Raw genomic sequence first — 15,187 nt, forward strand, 5'->3', positions numbered from 1 at the left:
AGACACAGGCTCAAGATTCAGCAAACTGATCAGAGTTACTCAGAAAGGTTTGAATCATGTATACACAGAAGACAGGAAGAGCTAGAACTTGGAAATGGTTGCCATGCATGAGAAAAGAGCTAGTGAGTCCAGAAAAACCAGCATGAACGAAAATAGGTTGCAAAAGAAGGATGATGGCGCCACACCAGACATCAGTGGAGTGGGTCTTGTGGTGCAGCATGCCCCAAGAATGAAGGAGAGCCAGGTTTGCAAGGAAAGTTAGATGGAGGGTCATGGGGTAAGAAACATTGACGACACAGAGAAGGACAGTAGAGTAATGTCAGCTCTGGGGACACCCAGCAGTGCGAACTATGAAGGTTGTCTACATAGAGAGAAATGCAAGCCAGCAGGGTACGAAGACTTTGTGACTGATTGGGACCAAGCAGCTCAATGAAAGGAGGTATGTAGAGACAGAGTCTCACGAGGGTCCCCGATACAAGCAGCCTCGCAATAGGCACATGCGCTCAGGGAGGAAAGTGCAACCTGGGAAAAATGGCGTTTGTTGCTGCTGTACCGAGCCAAGCAATTTCAAGCCCAACCACCACTTGGGCCACACCACGTTGTTCAAGCCGACACACCCCCAATTCCTCGCCCCACTTAACTGGGTCCGAGAAGAAACACAATTGCATAGCACAGCCTCAATTAACAGTATGCCTGCAAATCTCACCTCTGTGCAAGAGTCAACCTGCAAAGCTCCCGCTAATACACATTTTTGGAACCAGTTTGTGTCTGTTGTTTTGAGGAAGATGAGTTAAGCACTTAGGAAGACTCGTGTGCATTGGTTAATGAGGCAAATTCCAAAGAGCAAGTTCCGGACAAGAAGCTTGCACTTAGTGAAAAGTGAAAAGAAGAAGAATTCCAATGTAGGCGAAAGCGTGGCCAAATGAAATGCGTGTGGAGAAAATAGATTAAAGGGATAGTCCCTGCCAATCCGCTCAATCTGATGTGTGCCAGGGAGGAACAGGGGCAGGCTGTGAGCTGGGAGAAACAGGAGCAAGTGGTGTACCCTTTTTTGGTGGCTCGCCATGAATTGCAAGGATTGTAGCTGACTGTCATTTTCTTTGGCGGTCCAGGTCACAGTGACGCACAAGGGTATGTAGGTGACCCTAATTTCCGTTCGTGGTCCAGGTCCCTCCTTTGGTCAGTACCATTTTACATTAGCAAATTGGGGGCAGCTGGAGGTCCTAACCACTCCTGCCCATCTAGTCACACATATGGTGGTGGACATATTGCATGCAAGGAGTGTAGGCATCTGATCTCCCTCTGAAGCACCCGCAGTTTGTGAATACGCAAATAGAGCTTTTTGGGAGCGCAAATGCATTTTCATTTGCAAACAAGTTTTACAAAGCATGCCCTAATGCACACTCTCTCACCTGAAAACCTGAAAACCATGTACCAACTGTGTGAGCCAGTGGTCAAAGTGTACGAAAAGAAGTCGCAGAACTAGGTTCCCTGCTGATCTGCCCCACAACCCCCATCCCTGCGCCCCCTCCCACACACAATCCAAACCCCCAAACAAACGCATCTGCTATTTATGGGAATGTGCAGTGCACTGAAGTGGAAGCTTCAACTTCTTCTTACACTTTTATTTTAAAACTAAACCATTCCAGAACGGTTTGTTTTTCAAATTAAAGTATAGGAACAGTGAAGCTTAAAAATAAAAAGTATGGGAACACCGCTCCCGCCCACTTCGACCTCTGGTGTGAGCTCTGCCGCTGAAACATGCATCACCTGTGCTGTGCATTGACCTGTGCATTGACAGAGGGGCTGAGATTGCTGAACGTTGTGTAGCTCCTACGCCTAGCCTAGGAGAACCTGGTCAACCTAATGCCAACAGCTCACCGGGACATCTGGTGCCATACAAACATGCCCATGTCTATTATCTCTGTGCGTTTGGAAATGTGTAGAAGGGTGCATTAGGACATTTCCTGGGAGGCTGCTGCACCCTCAGCCTCTTTTGTGATATAAACTATTTTATTTCCAAATGGTCACATAGGAAAAGGGAAAGCCTGCTGAAAATGTGTAATTTGGGGCCACTTTGAAAATTATTTCCAGTGTCCACCCCTGCTGGCTCCTCTTGCTCAAAGGTACCGTGTAACTGGGCAATGCCCAATGACCAGGAGCTGCTTTCAGCTTCCCTCAAATATTTCTTTTGATCACTGTTGAGATGTCTAATTATTTTTAACAACTTTGTAAGGCCTGACTGCTATTGAACTGGCCTTAGTCGCACTCAACAAAAAGCATTCATATTCTCACTTGCAAACCAAACGTCATTTCAGTGAGGGTGTTATTCCACCATTCTACCACTAAGTGTCACCAGTGAAAAATATAAAAAGAAAAACAGATCACAAATGAAATAGAAGTTTCCCAGCTTCAGAGCCGACTGCAATGTCTGTCGCCCAACTGCACAAACCATTGCATAGCTGAACAACACTCCACTGGAGTCAGCCACTGCCACACACCGGCAAAACAGGCGAGAATTAATTAAACTTCTGAAAAGAAAGTAAATGGCTTCAATGCCAATGTCACATATCCCAGAGAGTTGTAAGGCAATGGGGCCTGATGCCGAGCCCAACACCACTCCCCGACAACCACTGCCCGTCAGCCACCACCCCCTGAAGCCAAGCCAGTCACACCACAACATACTCATAGACACTATAGTAGAACTGCCCCAAAGCTTAACACCATAGCCCACTCACAACAGAACTCACTATGAACTGCTCACTCCTCACGGCCACTCATAATACCACTCACCTCACCACTGCGTTCAAACGCGGCCCTCAACAACTTGGCCTTCCACTTACGTAGGGTGACCAGATGTCCCGGTTTTTCCTGGACTGTCCCGGTTTTTGCTGCTCTGTCCCGCTTTCTCAAGATTATGTTTCCATTGGAAACTGCAGTAGTCCCGGTTTTTGGTAGTCTGTCTTCATAGCGGACAAGCAGGTATGCACCATCTCACACAGAAGAAATGCTGCATTTTACAACTGAAGATAGTGTTAGCTTGTGATGAATTATTTATAATATGTGTTTATTTGAACAGTAACACTTAAACTCCCTTCTCCTCCAAACGCTACTGAAGTGTAGTGCCTTGACAGTCAGTTTCAAGAGTTAGTCCTACATTTATGTTAGTTGCCCTGTTGTGGTTTTTTACTTTTTAAATCTGGTCACCCTACGCTTACGTTATGTTATGCCTGCATAAGTTGAAAACTTTAGCCGCCGACCTATTTTAGAGAATAGGTGCCTTGTTCATGTTGAATCTAGCCTTCATATATCACACCGGCTGCCGTTGGCTTCATGGATCCACTTTAATATCCGCTTGTGACAAAATGGCCCCTACTCTGCAGGAATACCAGGATGAGCAGGGCAGTTTCTAGACCATTTGGTGCCCAGGGCGAAACACTAAAACGCGCTCCCATGTTACCCCCTCAGCGCTCGGCATGCACGCCAATCCCAAACTACACTCCAGGGTTAAGTAACTCCTACCCAACGTCAATACATCACTGCTATACAAATGAAACAGGTTTCATTACAATGTGATTCAAGAGCTTTGCAGTAATTCCTCAGACAAAGCCGAGAGCGCAAACAGTAAATACTAGTCTTGGTTTTTAATGTTTTGTGTCCATTTTTAAGGGCACTCTCCTTGACTTTGCTGCTGCAAAAGCATTTATTGCACCCCCCCCCCGCACCCCAAGCCTCTGGTCCTTATCGATTTCCCCATACCCGGCCTCCTGGCCCTGCAATCCCCTCCAAAATAAACAAAAGCGTAAACACAACAGCAAAATTATAATTGACTAAATCCCGGACTGAAAAAGTAAGGCATAGAAGCAAGGTACTAGCCATGTACACCTTACTTTTAAATTCCAAGGCACTTTGCAACCTTTCGGAGGATTCAATGAGTCTGCGGAGCATTCTTCCTCCGCCTCCAAAGGGCACATGCTTTTACATCTGCATGAGATTCTCATGCAAGCTTAAAGGGAATGGATTCCCAGGGAATCGGTCTGTTTTTTGCACCTGCTAAAAGCCATCTGCTATGCATTTCTGTCTGGTGGCACTTAGATTTCTTTGCAAAAACTGACAGTAAAAGCAAGGAGTAAAAGTGATGTTGCCTGTTTTTACCCTTTGCTTTTGCACTCCATTAAATGCAGAAAATTGCATGGAAAGTACCCAACAGCATGTAAGCACTGACGTTGGCAGTCGCCTCTATACAAATACCACTTTTGGCAAACTGATCCTGCAAGCGTTGCACAACTCTGCCTTCAGGCGCAATACTACTCTGTCATCCCTGCCGTGAGACCCATTCTCACTGAGAGGCCATTGCTGATCTGAGGTTCATCTCTTACCCGAGGCCCATCCCTGCACTTGCTGGCGTAAGAAATGGGAACTATGTAAAATGCTGGCTCATAGAAAACTTTCTAATAAAATTATCCCCACAACATTCATATTTTGGATAATCACAACAAAAATGTGTAACTTTTTCCTAGTTTGGTATTATAAAAAATAATACCTCCAAAACGTACAAGGTGAAATATGCACATTTCGTTCAATTGGCTTTGCATAACCAAACAAATGGCACAGGACGAATGGCATTTGCCTTTCATAATATCAACACACACAAAAAAACAAGCGGATATTTCCTTCTAATAGTGTTTTGAAAACATTAAGAGGTGTGCACGTTTTAAACACCAAGAATCAATAACAATGTTTTCACCGGTCGTGAAATGTGACATTTTAGCTTCGGTTGTTTGTCCGGCCTGTGAACCTGGCAACCACGGTTTGAGTCCCGAGGATGGCGTCAATTCACAAGTTTATAAAAGACAGGACAACTTCGCTCATTATACACACAACCTCTAAAATACCCAGGGAGACGGTGTCCACCCTCTGAAAAAAATGGGTGGTCTCTGTCCACCCGTGTGTACACGCGACTTGAGCCTTGCAGATGGACACTGATACCAGAATGCCACCCACCCAGCTTGCTGGACCAGTGGGTCTTCAGGTGAGAGCCAGCTCCTCCTGGGTCTCCTCCATACAGTTCCATTGTGACAGGAACCCAGCAGATAATAAGTCACTTGTCCGCTGGCCTAGCTAGCCAGGCTTAACCTGCATTGACTGTCAGGGTGTTGGTTTCTTCCTTCTCCCTGCAGGCTGTGCCCTGTGGCCAGCACGTACAGTGTATCTGAGTGGCACACACACAGGTTCTATGTGACTAACAGGCAGACACTAATTCCAGCATGCCACCGAAGGCTGCACTCAATGTCTGGAGTCACGCAAGTGGTGCAGCCCGATCACTGGTGCTTGCCGTGCAGTGCCTTTACCACACACATTCAGGTGTGGTTAATTTCCTGAAGATGTGCAATTATGACGTATTAGGGTACATTATTAAAAACAATTAACTAAAAAAGGTGGACTGCGTGGTATGTGTTGATCCCGATCAAGCATAAGTAGAAAGAAGCACTGGCAATGTGAACAGTTTGGGTTTTTGTGTAGGCATGCAAATGGCACTTGCCAGTCACTGCTGTAGTGGTATTAACTGCCCATTGATTGAAGCAGGTAAACAGGTAAAAAAAAATGGTGTGAATACCTGGGCATCTAATAGCAGTGTCTGGCAAATTCCTAATACTTATACACAAGCCAAAAATGTTGGCTTTTTCAATGCTTGTTTTTAACAGGACTTCAATGAAGGACAAACATAGTGCTCATAAATCGAGTAGCTGAAGGCAGAACCGGTTAAGACAGTTTTATTGCACCAGTAGCACGTTCGCAGCGCTAATTAAGTCAACTCCAGAAGACTGCATTGACAAACCACTGGCAGGCACTTCACGTGCAAAGTTTGATGGTAAGGCTTGAGTAAAGCAAGCTTAAAGAGTTCCCACGAGGTGGTGTTTTGGCAGGGGCAGAAAGTGGGCAGTAGTGGCCATAGAGATTAGCATGGCCATGGGTAGTCAATGGGTGGGCAAATAACCAAACAACACCTCCAAGCTGTGTGACCCTCATATGCCATTTATCGCTACCTGTACTCTAATGCAATAGTCCCGGCTTACAGGTGGCGCAAGCTCCACCTAATATCCTAAACTAAAAACGCCATTTGCTGATTAAACCAAAGGTAGTAGTTACCTACAGAACTAGGACTTCTGGTGGCAGATGTGTGACCAAGCAACAGTAGTGGGACTGTGACCCTGGCGGGGTGCTGGAGGTGCCAGGGGGAAGCATGGGTCCCTACATGTGCTAAGCATTTCGGGTCGAATGGTGGGCAGACCAAGAGTGCTGGCCAGGCCCAAGAGGGGAGGCCTCCTGGACTGGTTCTCATTGAAAAGATTTCAGCTCAGATGGGACTGCTTTGAGGGCTTTGTGGGGAGGGAGGCTTCCTTCTGCAAATTCTCGACGTTCTAGAAAAAGTGTTGGTAAATTGGACATGTGCATTTCTCTGTCATTGGCCATCTTCTCACAGCATTTTATATTTGTTACCACCGTTCAACATTCTAGCAATTTATAATAATTTGGGTACAAAGCAAACCGCGAAGTCCTGAGTTTGGAAAGTAGCAGAAAATTTGGAAATGATGCCCCCCCCTTCCCTGTACTGGCTCTGTGGGATGAGAATAATGACTTGGAAGTGAAGTAGTTGTGTTTATCTAAGCAGTACATGTTCAAATCCCGGCAAGGAGTTGGCTCAGCCTTTCATCCTTCCGAGGTCGATAAACAAGTACCAACTTCGGTTGAGTGATAGTGTATGTAAATATGTTCCATGTAAAGTGCTTTGGTAAAAGCACTATAAATAACACATCATCATTTATGCAGCAGCAATAACGTTTTCTTCCTGTGGTGGTAGAGGAGGAATATTACTCGCCGCACACAGAGTTGGCTGGTATATTTCAGTGACCGGACTTAGGAGCCACGCATAGCCCCTTTGTTTCTACCATGATGAGTGGTACAGGATACCTGTCTGCTGCCCTTGCCAGGGAGAATAGGCAAACCTGAGGAGCAAGGATGTAAAAGAAGCAGGGGTGATAGTATTGTCATGAGTAATCCAGGTCTTGGCAAGACAGAGTAAATGAAAATTAAAACGAAGAAACAGATCAAGAATAGAGTGGGACTTGTTACAGGCGGATCAGACATTCTAAAGACATATGGATAGGGATGATAATGGGGAGGAACACAGTGGGGGTCAGAAAGATCGGCAGGATTGTGAGTGCACAGGGGTGCAGGGACATTGTGGGCGAGTAGAGAAGTGAACAGGCATTGAGGAATGCATGAGTACTAGGAACAGGACACTAGATATAGTCAACAGCAGGTGAGAATGGCGTGCCATGGCAAGAAGACGACAGCAACAGAAATAACGGTGGGGAATGAACCAGAGTTGCCAAGGGCAGACGGGCAGAGACAGTGGGCTTAGAGGGTCGCTCAGGGCAGGATGTAGGTGGAATGAAACACGTGCCATCTCACGCGACTGCAGATCGACTCCTGGATGGGAGGATGCAGGGGAGGTCCCAGAGGCGGTGCCGCAATGGTAATCGGGCCTCAGGAGGCAACCCATATCCTGCGTATGGTGACGGCAGCAAGAGCAACACTGGCAGGTGAGGCTGGAGGTGGTGGCTGCGGCGAGCAAGTCCAGAGCAGTCACGTGATCCCTCACATGAGCGCAGATGTAGTCCTAGATGGGAGGGTGCAGAGGAGGCCCCAGAAGCAGATGCCGCGAAGGTCAGAGGGCCATGGGCAGCAACCCTTGTCCTGCGCTAGGTGACAGCAGCCGCAACACCAGCTGTGGAGGCTGGTGGCGGCGGATTCAGCGAGCAAGTCCAGAGCAGCCACGTGATCCCTCACGTGAGCGCAGATGTAGTCCTAGATGAGAGGGTGCAGGGTCGCCGTGGTGGTCAGGGTGCCTGTGCGAGGGGACGGCAGCAAGAGCAGCAGCAACACCGGCATGTTAGAATACATTTAGGCTTAGGTGGAGAGTCAGTACTGCAACATCAGGCAGTTAGCAACATGACATTCAGGCAATGTGCGTCATATGTTGTCGTAATCATAGGACACTTCATCCTTATATGAATATATGTAATATGTATGGAGCCATATAGGCCATAGGTCACGCAGACGAAGGCAGCGGCAGTCTTGCGCCTGGTTCGCCTGGACTCACCAAGGGCCAGCCTGTCAGCTGCAGGCTACTATTCACTGGAGGCTCTCGGAAGCAGATCAGGAAATCTGGAGGGTCCAGTTGAAAATCCTCCTCCTCCGCAGGCCTTCCTCATTCGACACTCTGGCTCTCCAGCTCTCAGTCGGCTCTCTACCGTGTTTGCAGCCATGCCAGTGCTAGAGGAAAGGACCCAACACCATCAAACCACACCTCAAGGGCTGCTTCCTTTTCTACACCGTACCCTGTTTGATCTAAAACCCTGTAAAGATGCCTGTACTACTTCCGGGATTTCGCATTTGGAGATGCATTTACATTGTTGAACAGATCAAAGTAAAAGGAGGTTAAGAGTTTTCTTTACAAATTTTTTTCAAGGAAGAAACAATATCATATCCCCAGATCTCGCTGCTGTATAAGGATGCGGACCACACCTGTGCTGCATATACTTCAAATACTGTTAATGGAAGGCGCCGGACAGTTTGTGCATTAATTGAGTGTATTACTCCTGAACGCCTTTTAAGGATAAGGTCTCTGTTATTGTTGGGAGGCCCATTTTGCATTATACTCATACCGGACCACCAGGTAGTCATAACTGACCTGCTGGAGCCGTTCCCCTTCATTGCAAATATTGGCGTTCATTTTCCGGAGGCATGACATACCATAACTACTGTCTGTCAAATAAGTCTTTCTTTACAGAATTCTGTTAATGGGGATTGCTGTTTTACAATGCCCATCTTACTCCTTGAAATAAAAAAAAGTGTTGTTTGCATACATACAAATACCCACTTTACGTTTGGCGATGGTGGGAGCAGCTGAATTCATGCTTAAAATTCTTAAGATGAAGCCATTAACGTAAATCAAAACAGAAGTGGCGCAAGCACACAACCCTGGCGTACTCCTTTTTCGACAGGAAAAGTATTTGTTCTTTCTTCCCCCTGACCACATCTTACTGTAGCAGAATTATTCTCTTAAGAGTTCCTTACGGGGTTTGAGATTTCTTTGAAAGTCAATACAAATATCTGACAGGACTCTCCTGTCAATGGAGTCGAACACAGATTTAAAATCAACTATAACCGGAATGAGGTTCTTTTTAAACACCAAATATTTACTCGGGTTAGTGAACAAGCAGCCAAGGGCAGTAAAAATCCTTGCACCGGTCCCGTAGAGGGAAGGGATCCAGAGGAAACTGCTTCCACGGTTGAGAAGGTATCGATCACCAATTAAGATTCTGAGCAAAAGATGGAGGAACAACCAGAAGGCAATAGTAGCACTGATCCCCATGGCCCGTCCTGATTGAGGAAGGAGACCACTGAACTGAAGTTATCAATGGGCCTTGGGACTAAGAATAAACATGACAACACTTGGTGTTCTTAAATTACAAAAATTGGCTAACTGACGCAGTGTGGAGTTGAAGTAAACTAGAGGTATTAATTAAGCTTGTTCACTCGAGGCTCTTGGAAGAGGACCAATCCCTGGGCAGTCCACATATCATGCTCCAATAAAAACCAAGTCCTGGGAGGGTGGGTGATGGGACTTGTCCCAGTTGAGGAGGAACCCAGATCCTGTAGCAACTTGATGGCATTTGCTGTGTGAAGGTTCAGGGTGTTCGGATACATCACCTGCAGGAGTGTTTTGTATAAGTAGGGATAGACCGGGATTCCTTCCTGATATTATAGAGCCACTACATGCCCCAGGAACATGGATGAAGTTCTCAGAAGATGCTCCGACGTGTAAGACAAGAACCACAATCTGGAAATTACAGTTCCCCACAGCAAAACACAGATATTTGAAATGCTCCTTCTGAATTGATACATGAAGGTATGTGTACATCTAGGCTAGAGATGATGAAAAGGAATTGCTCATGGTGATGAGTACTACAATGAATTGGAGGGTTCCCCTCTGAAAGTGGTCGATGATACTATAGCCATTCAGGTCTCTTAAGTACAGTCTCGGTCTAAAGTCTCCTTTGCTCTTCAGCACTACATAAATGATGGAGTAGACCCAGATTCAATACTGCAGTTGAAAAGGACTGATGGCCCCCTTCTTCGCCAGATGCAGGATCCCCTGTAGAAGAGCGCATCTCTTGCCTGTATTCGTGGGAATCAATTTTCCTAAAGCTGGTCAGAAGTGGGTGATTGACAAACTCCATGACATATTAGTGGCTCACAATCCACAAGAAGACAAAAATCTGTGATGGGTCTCTCCAAGGCTGGAATACAATTGTGGATTCTCCTCCCTTTCCCCCCTTAATGGCCATGCTACATCATAGCAGAGCAAAGAAGGTTGCTTTGTCTCGTAGATGTTCTTATGTTTTACATTGGAGGCATTGGCTGTCCAGTCACTGGATCAGTATTTTTCTCTGTCGGAGAAGAGGACTTTGAAGGGTGTCTGGAAGGAGGGCTTGGGACTTCCTGTTGGAGGCTTTAAATCCTATTTGAGGTTAATGGCATATTCTCAATCTTGAAGATGTGATTTACAATTTTCCTCTAACTAATCTGCAAACAGTCTGGATCGGAAAAAGGGTCGTTTTAGGGCTGTTGATATTTGGGAATGGTCAGTTTTACAATCACAAATATAGATCTGTCTCCTTGCCACCAATGTTGACCCTAAATCTAGGGACTGTGGAGCAGACACATCACAGGCAAGGTCGGAAATGAGCTCTACCTTTGTCTGAAAGTTCCTGAAGAGCACTGAACATTCTGATCCATCTTAAATTGGTTTTTAGAAGTCAGAGAAGTGTGAGATGAAGCATTCCGAGACATATGTGGTATATAAATAGGATTGCAAGGCGAGGAGTCTTCCGACATAGGTCTTCTTTAGTGATGTTTGCACCTGTTTATCCATTGGGTCTCTGATGGCGGCGTCTCCAGAGTGACCATGATGCAGGATAACATGGAACAAGTTCGAGCAATTCCAGCAAGGACTTCTCTTCAGCTATCAATGGGTACATCTTAGCTATGAAACGTGGGACTGCGATGCACTCTGGTTCGCCTCACTGCTTCAGAATTTAGTTCCTTACAGAGGAGATTAGGAGGACTCTCCTGTGGATTGTTGGCTTATATTGTGTCTTGCTTTGCGTTCATCTCCCACCTCAGAGGTGAGCGTGTTCTCAAAACACATATTAGCAGCCACATGAGTGTAGATTTCTGCCCACTCTTCTTTGTTGAGCTGTCTCCCTTTGGAGTCCTCTTTTTCATGCTCAGATGGCGAATGAGACTAGTTCGAGAACGAGATGGTGAAGAGGGGGCGACTGTAGGGAAGCTTTTTTCCTTGCGGGAACCACTGACCTCACTCTTCTTCTCATTGCTTTACTTTTGCTTCCTTTTTTCAAAAGACAGGGGGAGATTTAGATGCTGCTGTATTTCCCTGCAGCCTAGAAGGGATTAGACAGGAGAGAAGGAAACAGACCACGCTTCCTCCATGGCTGTCCTGCAGATATTGGCTATGCTGCCAATCTCCAGCACTCGTAGTCTGCATGTGCACTATGCACTTTTCTTTGACAGCCCATACTGTTTGTGCAAGCGCTCCTCAGTTCTACTGCAGACATCTGAGCTGCCACCCGACTCCTGAGCTCATTGTCTGCCTGGGTGCTCGTGCCAGGGGAGTAGCCAGCATGGTAGGAGTGAGGATGAAACTATGGAAAAAGTCCTATTATTTGGGATGGGGAAATCAGGTTCTCCCAATGTGTAGTCAAAGAAGGTAGCGAGGCCTAACTAGCCATCGTTAGTGGCTTGCATGCCCCACTAGAACAATACCACTACAGTAGTGGGGCGGAAGTAGGTGGTGGATTTGTAAAGTGCAGGGGTGCAAATGTTTTCCCCGAATGGAACCGAGTCAGCACACCTGAACTAATCCATCAAGGTTCTGGCAGGTGCTTCTCCTAAGAATGTATTTTTAAATAATGGGTTCCGAACAATTGGGTAACAATGTAGAATTTTCACTCCGTTCTGCATTGCAACACATGTCTGTTTGTTTATTAATTTGTATGGCGCACCAGACCCGGGGGTATCAGGGCACATGAAAAACCCAATAGATGCTAGGTCATGAACAGTACACAGGTGCATTTTGTAAGACATGTTGATGCCGACTGTCCCCAAAGAAAAACCTGGAGGCGTCCCCCAACATATGCTAGCATTGCCCCTCTTTAAAGTCGGTTATGACCAAACCGGATCATGAGGTCTGACCCCTTTCATGCCTTTTGTGTCTAAAGAAAGTAATGAGGCTGGTGTCACAACATGCAGCATTGGCTCTGTTGTAAAATACATGTTCACGCTGCTACTGCCTGCCTCAATACATGCCTGCGCTGACCCCGGTTCTGCATAAAACTGCACCTTTGCTCCAGAGGCGCACACGCACACACATACATACACATATATATGCGCAAACATTTTTTCAACATACCTTTATTCTTTATGAGCCTAAAGTCCTGTAATGGTTAATTATTTCACAGCTGACATTGGAAAACCTGAGAGATCCTTAAACTATCATACAATGTCTTATAAGTTCAAGAATTGGACACCCCCAGTCAGTGGTGGAAATGGAAAAAATGTGGTGGGGGATCCCACAAGTGCCGGGATGGGGGAGGAGTTGGGGGAGCAGAGGGGGTGTGGTCTAGAGGGGGCAGGGTTGGTAGTGGTCATCCGATCAGATAAATACTTTAAAAAAAAAAAAAAAAAAAGCGCCCACAACGGCTTTAAGTGGGCCGGAGCCTGCTCCGAAATTTCGTTTTGAGGCGGGGTCCTGCGGGGCCCACTAATCTCCCCTGCCAGCCCCGGCCACTACACGAAAAGGATTTTTTTCTGAAGTCTGAAGCTCTTGCTCATGTGCGAAAGCTTCAGGCTCCAGAAAAAAATTGCCTTCAGCCATAATGGTGGCGCCGCATCTGCGAGGCATCCCTTTAAGCAGGAAATGCCCGTGCCACCGTTATGGAGAAAACATGAGGCTGCTGGAAGCTGAGGCCGTTTTCCTGAAGACTGAAACTCGCGGGAGTATCAGTCTTCAGGAAAACGGCCTCAGCTTCCAGGGGCCTCACCCTTTCAGCCTTAATGATGACGCTGCCCCTACCCAGCTGGCAAGGGGCAGCGCCACCATTAAGGCTGAATAGGCGAGGCCCTGTCCCCTGCCAGGCAAGCCTATAGAACATAAATGCAGAGATCAACACTCTATCCCCCTATGGGGAGAGGGTGTTGATCACTAGAAAAGGATGCCTGGCAGGGGTGCCAATGGCCCATTGAACTGGGCTTGTCAGGGGAGCGTGGCCTAACGGGCCAGCAGGACCCTTGCAGTTAGGCCATGCCCCCTTTCTGAGCCCGGCTCATTTTGTAGTGCCAAAAAAAAGAAAAAGAAAAAAAAAACGCCCGCGACGTCAGCATTGCTGTTTACCATCGGCTTTGGTGTAATGCACAATGCTCGCTACATGTACAACTAATTCCTTTCAGTTGTACATGTAGCAAGCTTTGCGCATTACACACCGGTGCCAAAGCCGGCGGTAAACGGCAATGCATCCGTCGTGGGCGTTTTTTTTTTCTTTTTCTTTTTTACCGCGCGGTTCATGGGCTTGGGCGGCTGACTCTGGCCGGATCCTGAGATCCGGCTACACATCTGGTGCTGGATCCCGGATCCGCCGAGAGCCTGCCCAATGACCAGCACTGCCCCCAGTCGTGCCGTTGTGATAAACCCATCTAATTGTAGCAATCGTTTGACAAAGGTAGGCATCATGTACACACCATTTGCACATCAAACCATAATCTGCAACACCTCAGGAGGTCTGAGATTTATTTAGAGGAAAGGGTGAACGCTACAGCATTTGCCATGTCTGCTGCCAGGGGCGCAACTACAACGAAACTTCAGGGAGTCCGCAGAGGAAGACTAACCCTTCTAATGGTGATGGAACTTACTTGTATGGGGCACCATCCCAGTTTTCACAAAGGAATACTTTTGGCAACCAGTCTCAAATTAGCCAAAAATGGTGCAATTTAAATCACATTGGGCCGGTGAAATTGCCCAAAAACATGAGAGGATTTGAAGACGAAATTATTATATGGGACTCGTGTGCGTGGTAATGCTGTGGTTAAAGGGACCCGTGTGCGTGGTAATGCTGTGGGTGTAAATTGGTGTGTATTTGGCTTTGTCAATTGCTAGCTCATGGTGCATGTTAACATAATTTGATATAAGACTCTGACACGGTGGCTTTTGGGTGTCCTTTGGCAGTCAGAAGGGAAGTCCCAGGCAACTGAATAGAAACTGTGTGCCCTGAATGTGTGCCATGACAGTGTCACCCAATGTCGCCTGGCATCACAACACTTAGCCTAACATCATATAACATGTCATAATAAGGCATAAAAGCTGTGAAAAGCCTGATTTGGATGGGTATAAAAAAAAAATAGACGTGACCAACTGTGACATTTTCAAAGTGAAAAAGGTTGCCCCCCAGTCATTCGGTGGTTTGTTGGGCAACACAGGTTACACAATGGAGCGAACACCAAGGGCATGGGCACTTCTGTCGTGGAGCCACTTTTCTTGGAGCGTGCACTGGGGCTGCTGCATGTTAACACAGGCATCTCATGTTGACAGCAATATCCCTATTGATGAGGGGCACTTTAGGTGCCAAATGAAACACTGTAGCAACAGAGCCTAACCTCTGGCCCTGCAAGATGGGGATAGATATAAAGAATTGCAAGTCCATTTGGCCCCAGTGTGATGTTACCATTGGATGAAAACAAAGTAGCTCATTACACCCATTCGCTTAGCAATGACCCTCCTTCTCCATCTCGATAGGTTGCATATCTCGGCCTTTTAACTACTTCCACCAAAAGAGTGCATGGCTTCAGTTGCCATGGTTATTTCAGTGATCACTGACCCGCATTATGGTAAACCAATGAAAACGTGCATCCTTACCAAAGAGGAATCCTGCGCAGGAAGGCGCCAGATCCTGAACGTTGACCGACACGCCACTGCATAGAGAGAGGGAGAGGGAGAGAAAAGAGCAGTGTTAGGATCAATTCAAGTTGGATGAGAGCAAATGGA

At 46.7% G+C, this 15,187-nt stretch overlaps 1 protein-coding gene across 2 annotated transcripts in view; it reads right to left on the minus strand.

Annotated features, from left to right (window-relative positions):
• SLC17A9 (solute carrier family 17 member 9) overlaps window positions 1–15,187 on the minus strand; it is a 227,757-nt gene that overhangs the window by 13,188 nt on the left and 199,382 nt on the right. For both annotated transcript variants that reach the window (XM_069650756.1, XM_069650757.1), the window contains exon 12: window positions 15,059–15,114. In XM_069650756.1, coding sequence (XP_069506857.1) covers window positions 15,059–15,114 — 56 coding nt within the window. The remainder of the gene's footprint in view (window positions 1–15,058; window positions 15,115–15,187) is intronic.

Source organism: Ambystoma mexicanum, chromosome 3p, assembly GCF_040938575.1.
Source record: "Ambystoma mexicanum isolate Mex_15411 chromosome 3p, UKY_AmexF1_1, whole genome shotgun sequence".
NCBI classification, from domain to species: domain Eukaryota; kingdom Metazoa; phylum Chordata; class Amphibia; order Caudata; family Ambystomatidae; genus Ambystoma; species Ambystoma mexicanum.